Source organism: Metarhizium album, assembly GCF_000804445.1.
Source record: "Metarhizium album ARSEF 1941 chromosome Unknown scaffold_3, whole genome shotgun sequence".
NCBI classification, from domain to species: domain Eukaryota; kingdom Fungi; phylum Ascomycota; class Sordariomycetes; order Hypocreales; family Clavicipitaceae; genus Metarhizium; species Metarhizium album.
In genome coordinates, this window is record NW_024467577.1 from 1507721 (window position 1) to 1530767 (window position 23047).

Here is a 23047-nt window from a genome sequence, read left to right on the forward strand (position 1 = left end):
GATCGCGAGACTGTTGCCTTTGGGTATCGGGAAGTTTACTGAGCGCAAGCAATGAGAGACGACAAGAGGAGAGAAAAAGCTCGCTCTAATAAGTCAAATTTATTTTTTCGAAAAAAAAAAAAATAAAGAGAAGGAAAGAAAAAAAAAGAGCTTTTGGAGTTAAGTAGCTGTAAGAGTAATGGTGGTCTGCTGCGCAAGGTTCGGATGCGAAAAGCTTGCCGTCGGGACGCATCTAGCTTTGCTTGCCTGCAGCCTTGAATCTCGAAGACGAGGAGACTCGCGTTGAAAATTAAAGAAAGCTGGAGTCCGGGGGCCGTGGCCACCAATTCCAATAGCGCTAGGACATGCAACAATATTGATCCGTAGGCTAATGACGCATGCACCCCCAGACCTAGGGTGAATGTAGTGATTTTTTAAAATCTCATCTTATCTTATCGGGACTCATGTGTCCGAAGGAGCTTTGGCTACCCTATACACGCAAATTGACTCGAAGCATCTCCATTAGATTCTAGATGAAAACTGGCCATATTTTGACATATACTACTCCAGTGGACACTGGGATGCATAGATAAATAAATCGAATGGTGGACAGATACGCTGCTCTCTCCTTCACGACGGTTCTGATCCTGAGCCCGAAGCCTGTCACACGTTGAACTTTATTACCTAATATCTCAGATCCCCGCCCGGCAGCTGCTACTGCCATCAACACAGACGGTCGCGAACAAGCTTCATTCCTCGACAAGATCTTGCACACCCAAAAATATGACGCCGGCCTTGCGCACATCGCAAGCGATGGGTGGAGAAGGAACGGCCTTCGTATACGGTATGAGCAAGCCATCGTCGACAAGAGAAGGCGCTGATGGCTAATGTACGGTGCAGGCACTTTGGTAAGACAACGAGGCCTGCTGATGATAACGAACGGACTAACCTTTGTGAAGATGGCGCCGGAGGTCTTTTTCAGTGTCTGCTATGGAAACCATTGCCCCCCTGCAGCAATCAGCGACCTCCACACGTTTACACCAGCGATACTTGAAGACCATTGCCGTCACAGAGTGCAATATGCGGATTACCCTGGAGCTGTTCCAGAGAAGGGACATGAAATCCGTGGAGTACTCGTCACAGGTTTGACTGATGCCAACATGAACAAATTAGATTATTTCGAAGGCTCAGAATATGAGCGACGCACAGTCAAGGTACGGGTGCTGGTGAGAGAGGGAGGCAAGGAAGTGCTAGGACCAGAGAAGAGCGCGTCGGTCTATGTGTTTTTGAAGCCCAACGAGTTGGAGAAGGGCGAATGGGATTTTGAAGCGTTCCGCCGGGATAAAATGAAGTTTTGGACCCGCGGTGACTGGACCTTTGGTATGCTTGTTTGCCCCGTGACGGTTGTCTTGATATTGCTAACGAGCTGGACAAAGACGATGATGACAAAGCCGCGGTGAACGATTTGGCTTAACCGGCGATAGTGATGACTGGTTCTCATGACATTTAATGTTTCTAGAGAGATAAAGAGCTGCACGGGCTCGCTAGACACGAGAAGCAACCGCGGGCGATGTCAATGAAAGAACAACAGAGGCGATGGAAGGTGACCTGTTGAGCATTTGCGTAGCGGTGCGATGGTGAGCCTCTGGAAACCAAACGAGAATAAGGCCTGAGCTGCGTCGTGGATGACAAAGAAGACGCATTATCCCATCAATGCGTCGGCTAAACAATGACTTTGCTGCAGATTCCTTGGAAAACAATACCGCCTTTGAGTTGTTTGTATCCCGCAAAAAAAAAAAAAAAAAAAAAAAAAAACGAGAAATTGTTGACAATGTACGGAGTAGCATAATGAATTACATGATTGGGACAAACTGCGTAGCAAAATGTCCGGACATTATGCGCCCCGTCGTCAAAGGCGTTGTATGAGAAAGCTTTCGCTTCAAGCCAGAAGTCGCAGTTGAAGGTTACAGTCCAGGGATGCCGGTCCAACAAGTTACGACCACACAGACAATGCTTCACTCAAGTACCTGGTAAGCCGTCACTGTAGACTTGAAAGTACGAAAGTACGGCAGATGAAGGAGCAAATACCACCAGGCTGGGGTCGTTGAGATATTTTCGTACCTGTACTGTTTCCGCCTTCCCAGCACATTTATGCTACCGAGTTGCTAGGATCTGGGGCTCTGAATTCATGCTACCTGCCCTATCAAGCGTGTACGGAGTACTCAAGCAGGTAAACATCAGACGAAGTTGATCCTTGTTCAACAGGTCAACTGATGCTGGCAGATGAAGGCCAGGGTCAAGGGGGAGAGCCAAGACGGGTGAGCACCGAGGATCATCCCTGCTTACTCCGTACTCCATATGGGAATAAGAAGTAGCATAGCAGTACGTACCAGCACCACGTAGCAAAATGTTCGAAGTTGTCTCGCCGCGACGCGCGTTGAGCCCCTCGTGAGTTGGCACATGTCAGCATTGAAACGGCAGGCTCCCGGCTTGGCAATGGACATCAAGATTCACGAACAAAGGAGGTCGCCTCGCTGCCGAATGGAACATGGCAGGTCATGGAGGGAAGAAGGCATGAGGGCGACTGGCTCTGCTGGCCGACTTTCACGTCAACGTTACATTGTTTGGTCAACCGGCGATTGTGTTTGCTTAAAGTCTGGTCAAGTTTTGTCAATTTCAGGTAACAAAAAGCAGCACATCCGCTGGCTGCAGCCTGCCAGTGCTTACAGCTGGCAAAGGCGCGACAAAGCTGGCGGCGGCTAGCTTCAGTTGGATGATTGGCCACGACGGGCTCTGCCCTGAAACTCGGGACTTTGTTTCCTTGTTTCTGCCGCCTCCTCTTCGCCGCATTGACCAACTTCACCACGCAGTGCTTAGCGACACTTCTTTCGCTGTCCGTGAACAAGCGACATTTGGAACCAGTGTTCGTGTCTGCTCCCTACGGAGTGCACCAATGTCTCATTCGTGCACGACAAACAACAAAAGCACAAGGGCGGCGGCCTTGGGAAGCCCGCAGTGGTCGGGCGCTCCATCAACCAACACGGGGCACTCAGTCCATCTGTTGCCCGCTATTGGCTTTCGCATGCGACAACTTGACTCCTGACATACAATGCTCCGTTTGAAAATCCCTGTTCGAGTTCACTGCTTGTTCGTTGTCTTCATGCTTCCCACCCTGTGTGCCGCACGGACTGTTCCCCAGAAGGATCTGCATGGTCTGGGGATGCAGATGCAGGGAGTTGAACAACTTGACGTGACTGACCATGCATGTGCAGTTCGTTGTCGACCAGATGGAATCGGAATGAGGACGAAAAGAGGCGAAAAGGTCATCAACTACGCAAATCCGCACGAGCCACCCGACGGCATGGCAGCTTTCATGAGCAAGCGTGCTTGAAAAGTTAGCTCACCAGCCTGTCTGTCCACTGGAGACTAGACTAGTAGGCACAGCCGACAATGTTTTGGCCAGCACGAGATACAAGCACAATCCCAACCAGACGAACCAGACATGTGTCTCGGCTACAACAAGCGAATACTACCATGTACTCCTCGGTGGTGCGGGTCGACCATGCACCATGCTGGAGTACCGATATACAATGCACAATTGTTCCGAAATAAATGGATGTGGCGGCTCTGCTGGGGCCTCCCAACCTTGAACCGCCCCCCATTCCTCGGAGGGGCGCTTCGCTGGTCAATCGGACTCAATAGTTATCCCCACGATGATTACGGCTGATGGCTCCACGGCTATCAACAAAAGTACAAAACAGCTCGGACCATGGAACCGTGGAGAAAAATGCAGCATGACATTACGTAGGAGTTTCTTGCAAATCCACTTGGAACTGCAAAAACACACTGCAAAACGGTCATGGGACTAATAACAAGCCACGGAAGGATAAAACTCTCTTTTGATCAGCCACGTTGTCCTCGACTGGGGATTTTAACCAGCCACATTGTCATAGCTCGACCGGCGATTCCCGGCTATATGGCAGTCCCAGCGCCAAAAACCTTGGCAATGGCGCATGGTGGCGGAAGAGCTGCGCCGGGCCTTTACCCAAACAATGGGAAACACGCACGGTTTTTGCCTCTGTTGCGCATCGTCCGAGTCGCTGGACAACAGGCCGGGAAACCTTTTTACTTCCACCAGATTTTGCGACGAGTTTCCACGATATGGCTCACTTCTTAACATCGGTCTCCTGGACCGTGTGTCATGCCCGCTTGTCGTGCCACGCATATCATGTGTTCTGGTCGCATGCTCATCTTTGCGCTACTGTCATGTACTAAAGTGTCCTTGACCCCTGGGCGCACCGCACCCTCCGAACTGCGGCAGGGGTATTCAGGGGCCAGGCAAGCCTTCCACCCACTGCACTAAGAGGCACCAACAACATCGGATGGACTAGTCCACGATTCCACATGGTGAACACAGATCGACCGCGCTAGTCACTAGTCTGCGAGCCAGTTTGAGGCCCTGAAACTGCAGCCCATCGCCACAGACATCATCAACCTATCGACATCGACATCGTCAGCCTTCCCTTCAAAATTTGGTTTTGTGTGTGGCCCCTTGCAGATATGCCGCGCTTCGAAACCCCCCACCTCCCGGGGAGAGTCTGGCAGCCTAGGGTCTGGAGTCTGGAGTCTGGACTGTATGGCCATCGCGTCCTGTCCTACCTATCTCACCGTCTCTACTAGTCAGTCTATACGGAGTACGCCACAATGGCTACCGCGCCCAGACCTTGTGGCCGCCTGCCCAATGACTGTCGGTCAATGGTCACTTCTGCGATTCTGCGATGCACTTCTTTGCCCGTCTTTGCTTGCTTGTTCACTCCTTGTGTGCCGAACAAGCACTCAGCGAGAAAGACCACACCATGGAACGCACAATCGTCTTAGCATATAAGATGGTCTGTGTCCCCCGTCATGCAAACTATATATCTGCTTTGGTCAACCCTACAGTCCTTTCTCATACGGTAGTTTGTCGTCGAGACGACGTACATTCCCTTTTTTACCATCTTCCCACCTCCAAGGCTAGACCTTGTTTGCTTCGCCCTACAAGCTCTACAGGTTTCTCTGGTTTAGAAATCGTAGAGATTATCACTTTCGCCACCTGAGGTGTTGCAGTTTGACCCCTTCCATTCTTGTAAGTCGGCTCTAACCTGTCTTGTCTCCATATTGGAAGCAACTCAGCACATTTGACCTTCAAGCCTTTGATGCCAAATGCCAATTATGCTGACATTTGTAGCACACTCCTTGCCTGGATACTCTTGTTCTTGACGAACACAAAGTTTTGCTTCCACCTAGTCTCGAGGACGATACTCTTATTTTCGGCACCGAAGACTTCGATTGTTTCACCTGGCACGTCACGACCCACACTCATTCCCTTTCCCCGTATTCGAAATGTTGAGGGAGATCGTTCTGGCTGGCTTGGTCTCTTGCACCAGTGCCCACATGATATTGAGAGCACCTGCTCCTTTCCAATTCAGATTGCCACAAAAATCATCTCCCCTCGAGGCAGATGGCTCTGACTTCCCTTGCAAGAACGCCATTTATGACTCAAAGACTCCAAGCAACGAATTTGCTCAGGGCAGCAAGCAGGCGTTGAAGTTCACTGGCAGTGCTGTTCACGGTGGCGGTTCGTGTCAGGTCTCTATTACGACTGATCTGAAGCCCAGCAAAAACTCTGTCTGGAAGGTTATCAAGTCTATCGAAGGTGGATGCCCGGCCAAAAACACGCCCGGCAACTTGGATGGTCCGGGAGATGGTTCACTCGTGACTCCCTTTGAATATTCTTACACTATTCCACAGGACCTGGCCGCTGGCAACTACACCCTTGCCTGGACTTGGTTTAACAAGGTTGGCAACCGAGAGATGTACATGAACTGTGCTCCCATTAGCGTCACTGGCTCTGGCGGCTCCAAGGATGCCTTGTCAGGCCTGCCCGATATGTTCGTCGCCAACGTCGGTAACGGCTGTGGGACCTTGCCCAGCACCGACTTGAAATTCCCCAATCCAGGAAAGGACGTCGACCAATTCGGCAAGGAAACCGCAAGTGCTTTGAAGGCACCCACGGGCAATTGCGCTGCCGCCAGTGGTCCTCAGCCTACTGGTGGTTCTCAGGGGAGTGGTTCTGCTCCTCAGGGTCCTACCTCTGCTCCTCTTCCCTCGTCTTCTGCGGGCGGCGCACCTCCCGCAGACCCTAGCGGGATGGTTCCTGGAGGAGTTTTCATCACCAAGAGCCAAGAACACGCAGCCAGCCAGCCTGCTGCCACCAACCAGGCGCCTGTTCCTAGCACGGCCAACGTCCCCGCGCCTGCTTCCTCGGGCCCAGCGCCTGCTCCTGGCACGGCCAACGTCCCCGCGCCGGCTCCAACCACCACAGAGACTGGCGGTGGCGGTGGCGACGCGGGAGCTCCTGCTGCTGGCGCTTCTTGTACTACCGGGATGTGGAATTGTATTGGCGGAACCTCATTCCAGCGGTGTGCCGGCGGCAAGTGGTCTGCTGTCCAGGCAATGGCAGCTGGAACCAAGTGCTCTCCAGGACAGGCACCCGACTTGAAGATAGATGCCGTTCAAGCCAACAAGCGCAGTCCTCGCCGCAGCAGGCGCTTCTCCGCGTAAGCCCAGCTGAGCTACGGCTGGATCCTGTTTGTGTTGGAGGATAAAAGGAAGCATGACGGCTGCTAGGAGGAACAAAGGCAACCAATCAGTCAAAGGCTGGAAGAGCATCGACAGCAATTTCATGTACATCGTTCATAAAAACTTGTAGATTCGTGGGGAAGGTTGTTGTTTTTCCCTCTTCTTTCTTTTCGTATGCAGGTCAGGCGACGCCATTGGAGTAGAGCTTTGTATGCATGGCTTGACATTACGTGCGGTGAGCAGTTAAATTTGACAGTTGATGCTCCAGAAGCATCTTTTAGGAATGGACTGAACAATGCGAGGTACTCTTCCCTGTACGTTGAGAAAGCTCGTTGGGACTTGGAAGTCTCGGCTGGCCACCGCATCACTTTATTCCCTGCCCATGGTCACGAATTTCAGCTCGGCAACGTGAATACCAAAGCAAAATCTTGGGGGTCGCCATAGCCTAGTATCCTAGACCCCTGTGCCTTAGACGTACGGTTCCTTTTTCAATTGACGTGCTGTCGGTAGACCTACTAGGGAAGACGAGAGTCTGAAATGGACAACGTCCTCCTTGTGCTCTTCAGAGAGACGTCAAACTACGACGCTATCATAGAGCTGCTTGGAGACACCCCCAGTTAATTTGACGCCGTTGACATCTCTGGTCTCCACAGGTCGGCTGAGAAAGTGTAAGGCGGGTACACTATTGGCGTCTGTCGAGGAGACGGGTTCTTTCGAAACCGAACAAACGCAGATAGAAACCTTCAAAGAAAAGGACAACCCGAACCAGATGTGGTGTGGGCATTCTTTGCGGATGGTTCAACGGTCGTGATTTCAGTACCGCACGGCGGCGTGGTCGTCCAGATGCCTGCCATGACATCGTTGTGCTTCATGACCGAGGTGCCCCGATCCTCGCGTGGGGTGCCAGTTACGGCCGGAGCGCTGCCGGCATTGTCTGCGGCTCTCGTGAAGAGGACTCGCTCTAGTAGGAGCATACCTCTGCTTACGTGGTGGTATTGATCATGGCCGGATTTGTTTTTGGCTCGCGACACCTGGCAGCCTGCTCAATGCCAGCGATGTCGTGGAATTGCACGCTGGCCGGAAGCATTTGATTGTCAACGGTCCTCTGGAAGTCTTGTTGAGCTCTAGGAATCTGTCGAACTTTTGGAGCGCTCTATACCGCCTTGTAAGATCGAGCAAACTTGATGACAGGTGGTGGCATGGAACGGAGGAGAAGGGAGTCGAGAGTCGAGACCGCAGATGACGTGTGGCTCGCCGCGGGGCGGCCAAACGAGGCTGGTTTTGCCATGGGACCAGTTTCCAGGGAAATGAGGGGACTAGCTGACGTGGAATAAATGAAGCAATGATGCGGCATTTCAGTATCTGAAAATGGTTTGCATGAGGCCCGACCTCGGATAAGAGGAGAAAAGGGGCAAAGAGACGCGGGACCAGTAAGCGCCCGACCTTCCGCCGCCTCACCGCCGTGGACCAATTATGAAAGCGCTCGGCTATCTCCCCAGATTTCCGGAGTAAACCGGGGGCTGCTGCCCCACTTATCGTCCCTTGGCGCGCGTAGTAACATGGCTGGCCTAGGTAGAGGGAGGGGGGATATAAAAAAACAGAACTTTCACTGCTGGTTTCGTCATTCATTCGTCCCGTCTTGAAAGTCAAGAGGATACTTTGCACACACCCATATAGCTGTGCTGGACTTGTGTGACTTGCACCCCTGGCGATCTACTGCTGCATCTCCTCCGCACTCGTCACGGCAATGGGAAGACGGGAGCAAAATGCCCAGGTGCCGGCGAGGTTGCAGTAACTCCCGATGCCCTCCGACTGTCGCGCACAACAAGAACTGGACAAATCCTCTCCCTTCACCGGGGACTTGCTCCTATATTGCAAGTCCTGATGTGAGATTCGGCATCCGGGCCAGGGGCCGGACCAGCAGCCTCGCAGATTGAGACAGGCCGGATGGCCCAGAAGCCAAGAGTGCACACTATTGGAGAGAGAAAAATACGCCTCTAGGTGGTAAAGTGTGCATGAATGCCCCAGGCCGGGCATATATTCGTGTCTGTTTATATACGCTCTGCTTAGCTCGACGGAAAGTGACGAGATACTCCGTGAGCTTGACCTAGACTGTAGCTCATCGAGGCTTTCAAGTTTTCCCATATCTTATAACGACTTGAATATGCCTGGGGTTCAGTCCAATCCGAAGCCTCACGGCTGCAAACCTAGCCGCTTTCTCAATGGCGCGGCATCGTTTTCCTCAACGCGGCCCCGGCAATCAACCACGTGCTGTGCGGCTCTGATGCATGGAGTCGGCAATTTTATCGGTCAAAGGCCGCGGCTGCATTCCAAGGAGGAGCCCTACAAGCTTTGGAACCGGGAGAAATTTGACGAAGCCAGCCGCGGGCCTCGGGGGGCTCTTAAAAATTTTCCCTTGTCCATCAAGTCCAACCTAGCTGCGATGGGTGCTCGCATCACAATACTCAGAGCTGCTTTCTCGCCTTCGACCCAGCAAGCGGTACGCATTGATTCGGAGTCGCTCCCGAAAGACGACGCTGCCTCGGGATAGGCGCACTCCATGAGCTTGAGCGTATGCTGCGAAATAATGCTGTGTTCGAGGCAAGTATGTTCTGAGCACGGGCAGGAAAAGCCTCCGTCTAATATGGCTTTGCTAGGAAGCATTCCACGAGGTCCTGGACTGCAAAGTCGCCATCGTACGTGGGCTTTGTACGTACGAGAAGGAGTGCGTGGTTAGCTGAGGCTCAGCAGGTAATGATTCGCGGAAAGATGACGTTGCCCCCCCGGGATTGACTCGGCTCTTGGATACATTCTGCGGTATGGAAGCAGCCAGCGCGTGGAGATGTCGTGGCGACCTAGATCAGGCGTAGTGATGCAGCAGGCTTCATGCCGCTACGCCGCGGCCCTCGAATCTGGGGGTGAAAAAACCACACGTGTGACTGTGCTACCGCACTTGCTTCGTATTGGATCCCACGTCGTACACGTGGCTCCCTTGGAGACATACAAGAGTCCCTGCATTAGTTAATCCGTACTGGTATGCACAATGCACATTGCCCTCCACTGCATAGTTCAAACTTCAGAGTCCACAGTCCAGACGCTCAGCTTGGGGGTATTTTGGCCAGGGCAAGCTGCTCTCCTGCGCCCTCTTTGGCGGCCCGGTAGTGCTTTTGAATATTGTCAAGAGCAAGCTGAAAAGACCAGTCATGTGCCGTCTCTCATGTGCCGACTCGACTCTCCAGAGTCCATCATGGATCCACGGTGCCTGCTTCACGAGTCGCGAGTCACGAGTCTGATTCACGACCTTGCCACAGGTGACATAATGCTCAAGGGGAGACATGTCCAAGTGCAAGTCTGGTGCTGCCAACCGATATAGCAACTCTCCTTGATGTGCGTCTGTCAAATTGCTGAGATGGATTTCCAATGGTTGTCTGCTCCTTATCCTCAAACTCCAACTGTGAGGTTGGGGAATACTCTCACTATAAATACAGATTCAGCCCCTGTAAATCACTTTCCACACGTGACTCGCCCCTTCCAACTGCGTCTTCCGCCCTGATTGTTACATCTCCAGTGTCCACATCGAACATCGAACAAACCGAAGACATTCGTCTTGGATGATTCACAAGCCACACCTGGGACCGCGGTGCGGTTCCAAAACTGGCAAAAATTGGCACGGCCATTCCGGTGCACCGCCACTTGTTTGAAACAAAACCTTGTTCTCGCGCCTCTTGGCTTTCCAAGGTTTCCAAGTTTCCAAGCTTCTTGCCACCACCGACCTCCACCCGAGCAAAGCATCCCGAACTTGCGAACCATGCCAGGGCGGAAACAAAAAAAGGGGGTTCTCCGACTTCAAACTTTGTCTACCTGCTCGCCTGGCGTTGTCGTGTCATGGGAGCCGCCGATCCTAGCAACGCCACATGGTGGACCATATATACAGAGACGAAGAAGTTGGGCCCCAGGCGGAATCGTCTTCCGGGACGTTCCGCTCGACGATTGTCAGAGGAACGAACATTCAAGGTCCAGGGGGCGATGTGATTGATGTGTGTGACCGGCCCGTGATGCAGGCGTCGTGACGAATGGGAGATTCGAAAAGGGTCTGCCGAGAAGCTGCGAGTGCTATTTTTATTTGCCCCTTTGTGCAGACCAACTTGTCGATGCCACTGTCTCCATGTCCTTCTTCCGTCCTTGAATCCTGCGTGCCGTCTTGTCAATGGAACACTTTTGCCACGTCGTCGTCGGCATTTTTGGACCTTGTGATGATGACTGTGTCCGAGGACGCTGCGCCCGCGCCCGAAGAACAAGTCAAATTGTATACCATACATGTGAGACGAACTCTTTTCTTCTTCTTACCCTTGTCTCTTCCCCCCTCCCCCTCTCTTCTCTTCTTCTTTTTTTACGGCCTCCCAGGCCGCTTGTCTGTGCTTCTACCCCAGTTTGCTGAGCTGATGATGAGTGCAGATATCGAGCAGGTATCTCAACTTGACGAGGCAAAAGCTTGAACTTACTCGCCTCCCACACGATGTTCCCCAAGCTCACAAGGATGAATGGTGGGAGCCCAAGTCAACAGTTGAGCCGTTGGTCGATTACTGGTACGTATTGCGGTTCGACTTGTTGCTGTCATGGGACTCCTGTATCCCGACGAAGCTGACCGTGGATCCAGGTTGGATAAGTATTCATGGCGCGAACAAGAAGCCGAGTTTAATGCAACCATCCCTCAGTTTCGAACGGCGATCCGAACGTCATCGTCCGATACCCCTGTTCGCCTGCACTTTATCCATTCCCGATCTGCACACGCCAACGCGGTTCCTTTGCTCTTGATACCCCCGTTTCCATTTACAAACTTGTCCCTGAAGCGCGCCATCAACGCCTTCACGACTGTCAACGACCCAACAACGGATATTCCCTTCCATTTGGTCATTCCCTCGCTGCCTGGCCTGGGGTTCAGCGACCCGATTACGAGCAACAATCGCATGATCCCGCTTATTGCCGAAATGCTGAACACGTTAATGCGTCGAATAGGCTATGAGCATTATCTTGCAACGAACGCCGCCCCCTCGCCAAACTCGGTCTCTGACATTGACTGGCGAGTCATTAACCATGTCGCCACGTCCCATTCTGACTCTTGTCTCGGCGTCCATTTGGTGTCGCCGCCTTTCAAGGCGCCGACGTTGCAAAGTACCCCGATGGAATGGATCAAGTGTAAAGCAGTAATGGCATTTTCGAAACCCATGCTTGGCTATTCCCAGGACGATGTTACTGCCTTTCGACAGCAGGACAAGCCGAAGCGAGTGTCAGTCAATGATGCCCAGATGAGTGTAAATAAAGTCTTCGAACCGAATACCCTCGCTTATGCGCTATGTGACTCGCCGACGGGGCTGCTACTATTTATTCTCATGGTGTTGAGAATGTTGGGACCTAGACATCAGCTTTCGACAAGGGAGATTATTGAGATTGCTGAATTGACATGGCTGCCCGGCGCGGAAGGGACCATCAGGCTATTGGCGCATAGTGCGTCGACTACAGATGATCTGAAGACGGGCCCCAGAAAGCCCACGGCTGGAATTACGGTATTTGAGGATAACAAAAACCATGTGGCTGACCAGGAGCCGAGTGCCATGGGACCCGTGTCAACAAACCTCTATACCTGTAGGGTCTGGGGACGAAGGGCGTACAATATTGTATCTTGGCAACGTGTACCTGGAAGCCCTGGACTGCTGATATGGGAGAGACCAGAAGTGATAGCAGCTGGTGTGAGAAGGTTGGCAAAGTCCATTGTCTCCAGGGATGATAGGCTTCAGAAATCAACAGATGCCGGAGCAGCCCTGCTGGAGCGAGTCGTCGTTGGCGGAGATGAGGCGTCTCCGACAGGGACTCCAGGCACTGTACTCCATATGCAGGGCATATCGCATCTTGGTGTCGCGGCAGACGGGAAGCCGACTGCAGAGCATGGACAAGTTGACGGGGATTTCAAGGCGAGGAGAAGACCACATACACCACTATTTCCATCAATGGGGGAGTTGTATGGGGATCCAGACCTAGATAATGAGGATTTCAGTCAGAGTTCAAGTGCGGGAAGTCCCAGTACCATTAAGCCGGTGAGGAGTATTGCGTAGTGACTGCAGAATTCATAGCATATAATCTACTTGGCAAATATTGATAGTTGGTTCATCACAGCGTGAAGTGTTTGAGACTGGTCGCCGTGATGACTGGGGTGCGATGCAGACTCGTGTTCCCAACTTGGTCCGTGCACGCCACCTCCATCCTACATCCTACCTACCTCTTGGTCTCGCATCTGAACCTCCAACGCCCAACGGGTCTATCCAATGGGGCGCAGCGTCTGGCAAGACAGAACGCAGAGAGCAAAAACCCTCCCTCGTTGAGCCTAGAAATCACCAACTAGCATCCGAGCGACGATGCGCAAGCCGATGGTCGACACTCCCTGACCGTCCAACAACGAGTGTCTGCCATCATGTCGTCAAATCGATACGCAGGGGGAGTCCCCATGCGCAACGGCGGCGGATATGGAAACTTTGGCAGAGCACCAGACGCATACGACTCTTATAGCGACGGCCGACCGAACGACAGAAACGACCGGTATGGTCCCCCGCTTGGACCAAGGGTACCGCCGCAAGCTCTGCGCAACATGCCCTCACGAGCTCGCGTCCAGGATACCAATGCTGAGAGACAGATCGCTCAAGTGCTAGAACACATTAGGCGTGACTGGCCATCCATGTGCGAAAACGACTCCATACCCGTCCAACTCGCGCTTCAGCTGCTCGACTCGAGCTCCGTCGGCCGCGCCCACGAGTATCGCAAGTTCCAGGAGACGCACATGTATCTCCAGGACTCGCTGAAAAATATTGTCCACGAACACCATCAGGGCTTCAACAGCTCGATTGGCACTTTTCACAAGATCCAAGGCAGCATTCAAGCGTCTCAGAAACGTGTCCGAGACCTCAGGGAGTCGCTGGCGAGCTCCAAGGCTAGCTTGTGCTCCAGCGACCCGGAACTCAAGAAGCTTTCTCAGACGTCGACAGAGTACGACGAATTACTACAAACACTGAACGAGTTGGACGATTTGCGGGCCGTGCCTGATCAACTAGAGGCTCGGATATCAGAAAAGAGATTCTTGGGTGCTGTCGAAGTACTGCAAAATGCATTGCGCAAGCTTAGACGGCCAGAATTGGATGGCATAGGGGCATTGGGCGATTTGAGATTGTACCTCGCCAATCAGGAAACTGCATTGATGGACATTCTTGTAGAAGAGCTGCACGAGCACCTGTACCTCAAGTCGCCGTATTGTCAGGACAGATGGCAGAGCCTTGCCAAGGCGCAGGGGGCCTACGGCGAGAGATATGGGGACACGAACAGCATCCATCCTTTCCATTCGGTCCTGAGTTCTATGGATCTGGAAAAAGCAGTCACCGAGGATCCAACCAAAAATCCCGAGGCCGACACTTTCAACTACATCGGATTGCTGGTTGAGTCGTTGAACAGGCTTGGTAGGTTGCAGAATGCTGTGGAGACCCTGAAGCAGCGGCTGCCGGTTGAATTGTTTGGAGTTGTCAACGAAACCATCAACGAGGTGGATCAGAGACACCCGAGCTCACTCCGTGGCACTGTTGGCAAGACAGACGGGGTGTTTGTTTACAACAGCCGCGAGACGCAGATGCGAGCCGACGTCATATACGACCTGCTGTGGAATTTGTACGGCAAGTTTGAGGCTATTGGGGAGGGCCAGCGCGCATTCCACGAGTTCGTCAAGGCTCTCATCCGGCGCGAAGGGGCTGGAAATAATAGTGCCCTCTTGGGAAGCTTCAAGGAGCTTTGGAACCTGTATCAAAACGAGATTCGATCCCTCTTGCACAATTATGTCACCACTGATGCAGACATTTACCAATTCGACTCGCCAAATCCGGGAGCCAACGCGAGTAGCAAGAAGGACGCCATGAGGGAACACTTGTTCAAGTTTACAGAAACGGACACCAAATCTGTTGACATGGTGACGGAATTTGATGCGTTGGAGGGAATCATTCAGGCCACAGTCCCGGGACTCACAAGTGGCACGCGGAAGCACGGCTTCGATTCCAAGAAGAACCGTGTGGCCGTGGATGGCGGTCTCACGAGGCGAGATACGGGTCAAGGACTGATGGGATCCAGCAAACAGTTGACTGGATCTTACAAGTCGCTCGTCGAGCCGAGCGTCTTCAACATGAGCTTGTTGCTTCCCCCGACCTTGACATTCCTTCAACGGCTCAAGACTATTGTTCCCCCAGGCTCTGACCTGGCCACTAGCACACTGACAACATTCCTCGACAACTTCCTCGTCAACGTCTTCCAGCCTCAACTCGACGAGACGCTGAGCAAGCTCAGCGACACGGTGTTTAGAGAAGCAGATTCCTTCTTGCAAGACCAAGCGTGGAAACAAGTGGCGCCACGGCCTATATTCAAGGGCGCCATCCAGTTTTTCCAAGTTGTCACTGCATTCTGCAAAATGTTGGGCACGATCCCGCCAGACCAAGCACTGAGCTCGCTCATCGTCACGCAAATGAAGCGCTACCACGATCGATGCTCTACCTGGTACAGGTCGCTCGTGACAAAGACGCAGGACCACGGCGAGGACGCAAACAACTTGAGGGCCTCGGCACGCTTCTCTGCCCAGCCCGGGCCGCTGCAGGATATCATGAGGCAGGTATTGGATGCCGAGGAATCGTCATTGGCAGAGCTTCTGTCCAAGGAGAGTCAAGCGCTGATTGAGCAAACCAACGCCTCGCCGCTTGAAATGAACGACATTATCCAAGACAGAGACACCATCTCGTCGCTGTGTCTCTTATACACGAGCATGAAGTGGCTGTCGGCCAGAATCTCGAGCCTGCGGTACATAACAGCCCACACCACAGATTCTTCAAGACAAGCCGTGCCTCGACAAGCAAAGCGACGATGGACCTTGATGAACGACCACGGAAAAGCTGCTTCGGACCAAGCTCGCGTCCAGCTACCTCTTACCCAAGAAACAGTGCAGTAAGTTTTTTTTTCCCTTTTTTTTTGGGGGGGCTCCCGTGTCCCCTCTCTCCGCCTATACCTCTCACGACAAGGCATGGCATGGTCTAACAAAGGGCTCCAGAACATTCGACGACATCGTCTCCTCATACCAAGATCTCGCCAAAACCGCCCTCCTCACTCTTCACGCAGAAGCGCGCACTCGCATTGTCCACTCGCTGCACAATGCCCTCTCCCCTTCGCTGGCACCATACCTCCTCGAGCAAGAGGTCCGCGAGCCAGACCCGCCCATCCTCTCTCTCAACCTCGAACTGGTGCTTTTCGACGAAACCATTGTCCGGTACCTGCGCGACAAGGAAGTCGCCTTCATCCGCACGGGCCTCGGCCTCCTCATCAACAACTACCTCGTGTCCAACGCGAGGCTGGCATCGCCCATGAACGCAATGGGCTGTGGGCGAATGCAGCTCAACATCTTGGTGCTGCAACAGAACCTGAAAAACGTCGAGGAAGGAGTCGACCTGGCAAGGGCAGCGAACTACTTTGCCCTGTTTGACGGGGGACCCGACGCGGTTGTAGAAAAGGCAAGGGAGGCCAAGGACAGGGAGGCCGGCAGCGGCGCCGACGACGACGACGACGACGACGCCGAGTCGTTCACCTTGGACGAGCTCAAGGCGCTGCTGGAGCTGTGCTTCAGCGAGGGCTTGAGCAACAGGGAGAGAGGCATTGCGAGCGCCGCCAAGAGGCAGCTGGATGACAAGATGCTCGAGCTAGGCGAACACGTGTAGCAGTCGTGCACATTGGGCTTTGGCGGCCGCAGGACGCAGGAGGAGGCGTACTCGGTGCCCAGGCGCAGGAGGACGGAGGACGGCCGATATGTGTCCAGTGGATGGTTGCACGAGACATCTGGTAGACAACCTGGTCAGTCGGCGGCTTTTTCATGTCCGTGGCATGACGTCAACGTCGCGCACGACAGCTGCTGGTCAGGCGTGGCGCCGTCGTACAAAAAACGACGCGGGAGGGGTTTGTTTTGAGACAGTGGCTGGCTGTTTTTGGGACGTGATATGGAGTGCCGGTGCTACATCGACCATGTTGTACGGAAACGGAGCAGCTGACTCCTCCTTGGCTTCATATATTGATTGCTCGGTTGAACTGGCCGAAAGGCTATCTACTCTAGTATTTTGACCCGCAGTCTATTTTGATTCCCTGAAGACTTGTGCTCTCGGCCCTTTGTTTGGAGTATTGGCCCCGTCGGGCTTACGAGACCCGACTTTGATATGTAAGTATGCGGCGGCATGTCGCCTGGGGCATCTGGCTGGCTTGTTGGGAACTTGGGACAATACAATACACGAGATGAAAGAGGGCCGGTTCGGAGGGACTGGAGACGGGAGCTGAAGCCGGGCCCTGTCTGGAAGACGAGATGCACACAGGGATGATGCCGGAGAATACGACATTGCTATCCAGCCGTCTGTCCGTCTCTGTCATCGCAAGTACGTACGTACTCGGTACATGTGCATTCATTCTGTACGCCTGGCGGGCTTCACTTGAGCTGATTTCACGGTGCCAAGGCCAAGATAAGATGGCCCGCTGTCACCGCCTGCCTGCCGCGCCGCCAAGTTAGTCACCTCTTCAGCCATGGTTTGGCCAATCAACGCGGCTGCTAATTAAACTCGTCATGTACTCGGTAGCGTTGGAGGGCCGGATTCAATGTTACGATGGGGCCATCGTGACTGACTGTGATGCCGGGTCGTGAGAGGCGACGCAATGCTACCAGCAAGTAGCATTTGATTCAAGATGATTGGACTTTTAGGCTGCTCGCGAGGTGAAACCTGCACCTGCACCGGTGTTGAACGGCGGCGGCGGCGGCGCCGACGAGACGAGACAGGATGGCTGACGGTAAAGATTGGGTGCTGGGTGGGTGGGCATCCTACGGGGCCGTTTTGGCTCGAATGGAGTGCATGGGAAGTTCTACTCCGTGCTGCCGGGTATTCCTGCCAGATGGATGAGCTGGTCTCATAATGCCGCGCTTTGTCGAGCGAGGGAGGGCTTAGGTATCAATCTCGGGTGACGCGAAGCAGCTTCGCTTCCATGCGGTGTCAGTGTCGGCGTCGGCGCCAACATCATCATCAGTGTTCAGACACGTTGCACGGCCTTGCCAGTGTTGAAGCCCAAGCAACCGTTGGCATCGGCGCATGCCAAGGCCTCGTAGAGGCGTTGAGAGCCGGCCTGGGCTTTTTTTTTTTTTCTTTTTTTTTTGTGTGTGTGGACGGTAGATTGAGATTGAGATGGGTACCATCAACAGATCGAACCTTGGAACGCCAAGTCCCGGCCCCTATTCCCACAGGGCCTTCCTTCCCAAAGCCTGCCACCAGCGAGCTGTGGTTGGTCCGTTCAAATTAACTAGGCGCAGGAGCGGGTCTGGGAAAGTAGCCGGTGGGGCGGCAAGGCGGGTATTCGGAGTGGTGCACAGTCAACCGCCGCAACCAGGAGCCTCCTCCTACCCCCCTTATCGGGCAGGTACGTACCTGCGTGCACAGCAGTCACGAGTCAGGGACCACTGGAGGTGGGAATCTGGTCCTTGAGCACAGACGAGAGTGTAGATGACCCGACCATTGCTCGCCTCAGCACAGACGAAGCAGAGTGGAAGCCAAGTGCCTCACGCTCACGCCTGCATGGCTTGCTCCAGGCAGGCAGGCAGGCATCCCCTTGTCAGCAAGTTGCATGTGGAATTCAGAAGCCCGCCCGCGTACGGAGTACGGAGTACGGCGTCCGCTTCCAAGTTGTTTGACACGCCTTCTGGCGGGCCGCAGCTCCGTGTTTACCGGCGAAGGCGGGGTAACGAAATACGTCAGCTGCTGGCGCGAGCGCGTCTATTGGTGATGGCGAAGAGCTGGGACTCGGCGCCAGAGGTCGCGTCGCAGCCAAATACTAGCTGCGGAGCATCTAAGCAGGTCCCTCGGTGCCCAGTTACTTGAGCGCTCATGTAGTCAACAAGTACCGAATAGGGGAGTTGGTCCGTGGCAAGACGACCGTCTCTGACGAGGAACATCAATGCCAAGCGCGGAGAACGGAGTGCTCGGGCAGGCATCTTGCCCTGCACAAAGTGGCTACAGGTGCCGCTCGACCCCTGAAGGGCTGTCTGTTCTGGCAGCCGAGGCCTGCCCAGCTGATGGCCGGCGGACAACGAGGAGTCCGCGTCCGCGTGGAGAGTTGGGCTTTGCGTGGCTCTGTTTCTTGGACAAGTCTGGAGATGCCGCTGAACAATCGATGGCGATGAACGAGGCTTCCCAGCGGGCAGTCCAGCAGAGCAGAGCAGAGCAGAGCAGAGCAGAGCAGAGCAGGAGCGTCTGCCTTGTGCTGCGTGCGGACTGCTGGGGCCCCAGGTTCTCGTCTGCCTGCAGTTTCGACCAACGCGTTGAACAACTGGTTGTCCGTAGCAATACGGACTCGTCACATCCATCGAGATTGCAGACGATGCTCCTGGTCCTTTGCCCGACATCCGTATTACATGCAGCTCGCCAATTGCTCTGTGCGCCCTGTCCACGTTGCTCGTCCCACGCCGACCGTGGCCGTGGCCAGTTGGGTGCTGCCCAGTAATGACGCCGCGTCCAGACCAATCCGCCTCTCCATCAACAACGGTACCGTCAAAGACGGTCCTGCAAGCGTCAGGGACACCGTCCTTCAACGTTGCCAGCGTGGGGATGTTGTTATTGTTGTTGTTGCTGTTGTTGTTGTTCGATACGTTCAGATGCCGGCGCAGCAGGGACGACCCTCGCTACTTCGTCGGGGCGTGGCACCATTCATCACTAAGAGTAGTACTACCTAAGTACCTAGGTACCTACTTCAGTACTTACAGGTTTAGTGCTCAAGTGCCTAGGTCTAAGTACCCAACAGCCGTCACGAACCTGGAGGCAGTGGCAGGCAATCAACAGATGTACATTGTAACTACATGCCCAAGCACCTGACCTAGGACTGGCGGATTCCACCCGCTGCAGGCCGCCACTGAAGCGCGAAAGCACTGAAGCACTGAGTCCGGCAATTTGGCCGGCAGCGACAGCACAGCACGGCACAGCACTCCAGCTCCAGCCAAATAATCACCACCCCAAGTGTGAAATCCAGATAGACTTGGATTGGCGTGAGGCCGCCCCAGCCACAGCGTTCGAAAGGGCAACCGGGCGCAATCCGCAGAGATCCCGCTTGGGCCAGCCTCGGCCAATCAGCGGCCGCCCTGAGCCAGATGGTCCAAATGGTCCAGATGTCCCGCGCTAACATCCCAAGCCCCCCCTGAGTTGACTTGAACTCGAAATGCATTCGTCGTTCCAACTCCTTCAACGCCGCAAACCACCAGACATTTTCCCCAGCCATTCGCTAACCCCCTCCCATCTGCTGTGCTCTGCCTTGCCCTGCGCTGTGCCGCGCTGCTCTTCTTCTTTTTCAGTTTTTTTTTTTTTCCCTCTCCTTCTACTTGTCGATCTCCTGTCCCCCTTTGCGCCGCTCGCTGTCCGGAATCGTGTGTATCGTCTTCCCTGACCCGGCTCGTCACTGGCACACACACACTCTCTCACCACTTGACATCGTCTCCAATCCTGCCCGCCACCCTTTGCACGTCACGCATCGTGCAGCCAGGGGGAACATTCGCCATCCAGCGCGCGGATCAACACCTCTCCTGTGGCCATCAGACAAACCGTGGCCACACGCCACGCTTGATATTGCCATCCATCATCCATCCATCTGGGCCCGGGAAATCGCGACTCTGTTCCTTTGCCCAGAGGGCTTATCCGTATGACGACTGCATTCGACATGGCAAACCCGTAAGCCCTCCTCCTCTCTTCCATCCAAGCATCCATCAAACTTTGTGCCCACACAAGCCCTCGGGATATGTCCCTGTCAATGCTGACGTTTGACAATAGCTTCAGCACCGCCCTCCGCTCCTTTTGGCATACTATGACGAGTAATGATAGGCGTAAGCCCACCCCGCCCGCCGTGCCCAACGTCTCTGCCTCCCGTGTCTTGCGCCTTGGATGCTAAACACACCTTGTACTATGCAGACTCAACCTTTGATTCCCCCCAACGAACTGGTCGTCACGTTCCTCTTCACAACGGCGGAAGCGGAATGCTGACAGGCGTCGCTACTGCCTCGGACTCTCGCGCCGACATAATTTCTCCTTACGCGGACGACGGAGGTCGCAGCTCGCCCGTTCGCAATGGAACTTCGAGTCCCATCTCGAGAGGCTACTCCCCGGGAATGCGCTCGCAGTCGGCACAGCGAGGTGACGGCTTCGAGGTCCATAGCCCCGGCGATGTTCCCATGCAGGCTTTCCAAGATGGTCTCCCTCCCCCGCCCCCCGTTCGCTACTCGTGGGATCGCATCGACTCGTGGGCCGAAGAGAATTACACCGAGCTGTGGGACCAACTAGGTGAAGGCGCTACGACCAACGACCTCAACGATCTGGAGCATCAACTCGATTGCTCGCTGCCACAAGACGTTCGCGAGTCGCTCATGATTCACGACGGTCAGGAGCGAGGAGGCAACCCCACTGGCATTATTTTTGGCTCCATGCTGATGGACTGTGAGGAAATCGTACAGGAGTGGGATCAATGGAGACGAGTCAACCACCAGTACCTGTCGGACAACGCAGCACCTCCGAAGCCAACCACCCCCTCCAAGGCATTTGCGGGCAACAGCGAAGCTTCCTCATCAAAGCAACAAGCCCCACGGCCCTCGTCGTCGTCTTCAGCTAGTGACGGCGAGTGGAGACAAACTCTCCTCGCCCGCCAAGGCTCCGTCCCCGCGAACTCGGTTCAGAAGGCTTACGCACACGGCGGCTGGATACCCCTTGTCCGGGACTGGGGTGGCAACAATTTGGCCGTCGACTTGGCGCCTGGACCCAATGGCCGCTGGGGTCAGATTATTCTGTTTGGACGAGACTATGACACGAAATACGTCGTGGCGAGGTCCTGGGCCGCCTTCCTCGCCTTGGTTGCTGATGACCTGAACAGTGGCAAATGGTTCGTGGACGATGAGACTGGTGAGTTGAAATTGCGAGAGTTTAAAGACGCACGAGTCGAGCCGGCCTATTTCAGCATCCTCAGGTGGAGAATGGATCAGAAACATGGACGGCGGCCCGGTCCCAACAAGCGACAGTCGGTGGCCGCCGGAAAGACTTGCTCCCCTCTCGGCTCGCGTTCTGCCTCTCCTTACGGCAGCCCGGTCGAGTCCAACGGTGATGCTCGGGGTAGATCTTTGCAACGATTAAGCGCCTCGTCACCCCTGGCAAGCCCCATGAGAACCGGAGGATACGGCAGAAACCCCTTGAGTAGAGTGACGGAGGAATCTGCGTTTCCCGAGGTGCCGAGCGCCGAAATCGAGCCCAGCACGCTGGTGGAGGTGGAAACTCCCGGCGAGTCTCGGGAGGCGGGTCTGCGAATAACGATGATTGCGCGAACGGGGTCGGGTGTGCTCCAGGACAAGGAGAATGATGTTCCGGCAAAGATGAACGGCAAGGCACCTGCAACCATGGACGACACATTGAAGACGATTGAGATTTGAAGCGCCGCATCACACCCAAGGCGAGACGCCGAACAAGATGCACACAGACTCATTTGAGAGTTGTGTGTGGCGTGCGAAAGGACGAAGACATGACTTTTTGGCATTGACGCACCGTCTCGGCCTGCACAGTTTGTCACTGTGGGACTGGGACCAGTGTTGATATGGCTCGTATACATAAAGCAATCATATAGGCGTTTTGGGGTGTCATGGCAACCAACCCGGAGAGGCTTTCTCGTTTGATTATCTTCCTTCAAGGGTCGGGGTTATTTATATACAGTGCTTTTTTCAACAAACGGGAAGTGGTTCCGCGTGACCAGGGGGAGAGGGCGATAACCAACGTACAGAACACGTATCGTCTGGCCTTGCCTTGTACGGTCCCTGTCTAGCCGTCGCTGCAGAGTGCAGGACGGGACTCGATGCGTTGAAACGAGGTCCGGGGGAAGCCAGCATAGCATGTCTGGTCCTCGGCCCCTTTCCTCTTTCTTCTTCCCTGTTTTCTTTTGCTTAACCCGGCGGTCATATGGGCTGCTCCTGCGGCAAGTTTGACCGGAGTGTAGTTTATTCACTTTTCTGTCTGGTTCGCGTGTAAGAGTATACGTGTAAATATCATGATAGATGCCAGATGCAACGAGTAGGCGTTGGTTGGGGTCACGGCGAGTGGCGAGTGAGTGAGAAGAAGCGGCGGCGAGTTCACGACTTGATCGACGTGTCTGTCTGCGCATGTGCCACGTATAAGTATGTACTGCACACGTGCAGTGAGCGGGTGATTGGGGCGTGAGATGGGGCCATGAGACTTTTTTCATTTGCGACTCACAAGGCGTTGGGTCGTGGCCTGGCTTGGGGGGCTTTCCTTGTCATTGATGCGCTTCATTGCACCTCGCCACGACTCACGTGTGACATGTC

At 54.3% G+C, this 23047-nt stretch overlaps 5 protein-coding genes across 5 annotated transcripts; all 5 read left to right on the top strand.

The window, feature by feature from the left end:
• Positions 1-792: 792 nt before the first annotated feature.
• On the top strand, positions 793-1453 carry MAM_02217 (AIG2-like protein; the record flags this gene model as incomplete). Its single annotated transcript, XM_040821016.1, has 4 exons — positions 793-823; positions 880-887; positions 939-1359; positions 1416-1453. The coding sequence occupies 4 exons, from the start codon at positions 793-795 to the stop codon at positions 1451-1453; spliced, it is 498 nt and encodes a 165-aa protein (XP_040681359.1).
• A 3908-nt stretch (positions 1454-5361) lies between these two features.
• Positions 5362-6582, top strand: MAM_02218 (Chitin-binding, domain 3; the record flags this gene model as incomplete). Its single annotated transcript, XM_040821017.1, has 1 exon — positions 5362-6582. One exon carries the CDS (start codon positions 5362-5364, stop codon positions 6580-6582), a length of 1221 nt encoding a protein of 406 aa, XP_040681360.1.
• Positions 6583-10856: 4274 nt separating this feature from the next.
• Positions 10857-12710, top strand: MAM_02219 (epoxide hydrolase; the record flags this gene model as incomplete). Its single annotated transcript, XM_040821018.1, has 3 exons — positions 10857-10919; positions 11056-11186; positions 11258-12710. 3 exons carry the CDS (start codon positions 10857-10859, stop codon positions 12708-12710), a joined length of 1647 nt encoding a protein of 548 aa, XP_040681361.1.
• A 356-nt stretch (positions 12711-13066) lies between these two features.
• On the top strand, positions 13067-16382 carry MAM_02220 (Sec8 exocyst complex component specific domain protein; the record flags this gene model as incomplete). The annotated part of the gene is made up of 2 exons (XM_040821019.1): positions 13067-15618; positions 15722-16382. 2 exons carry the CDS (start codon positions 13067-13069, stop codon positions 16380-16382), a joined length of 3213 nt encoding a protein of 1070 aa, XP_040681362.1.
• Positions 16383-20394: 4012 nt separating this feature from the next.
• MAM_02221 (Glucan synthesis regulatory protein) lies at positions 20395-22144 on the top strand (the record flags this gene model as incomplete). The annotated part of the gene is made up of 3 exons (XM_040821020.1): positions 20395-20405; positions 20505-20557; positions 20643-22144. The coding sequence occupies 3 exons, from the start codon at positions 20395-20397 to the stop codon at positions 22142-22144; spliced, it is 1566 nt and encodes a 521-aa protein (XP_040681363.1).
• Positions 22145-23047: the final 903 nt, after the last annotated feature.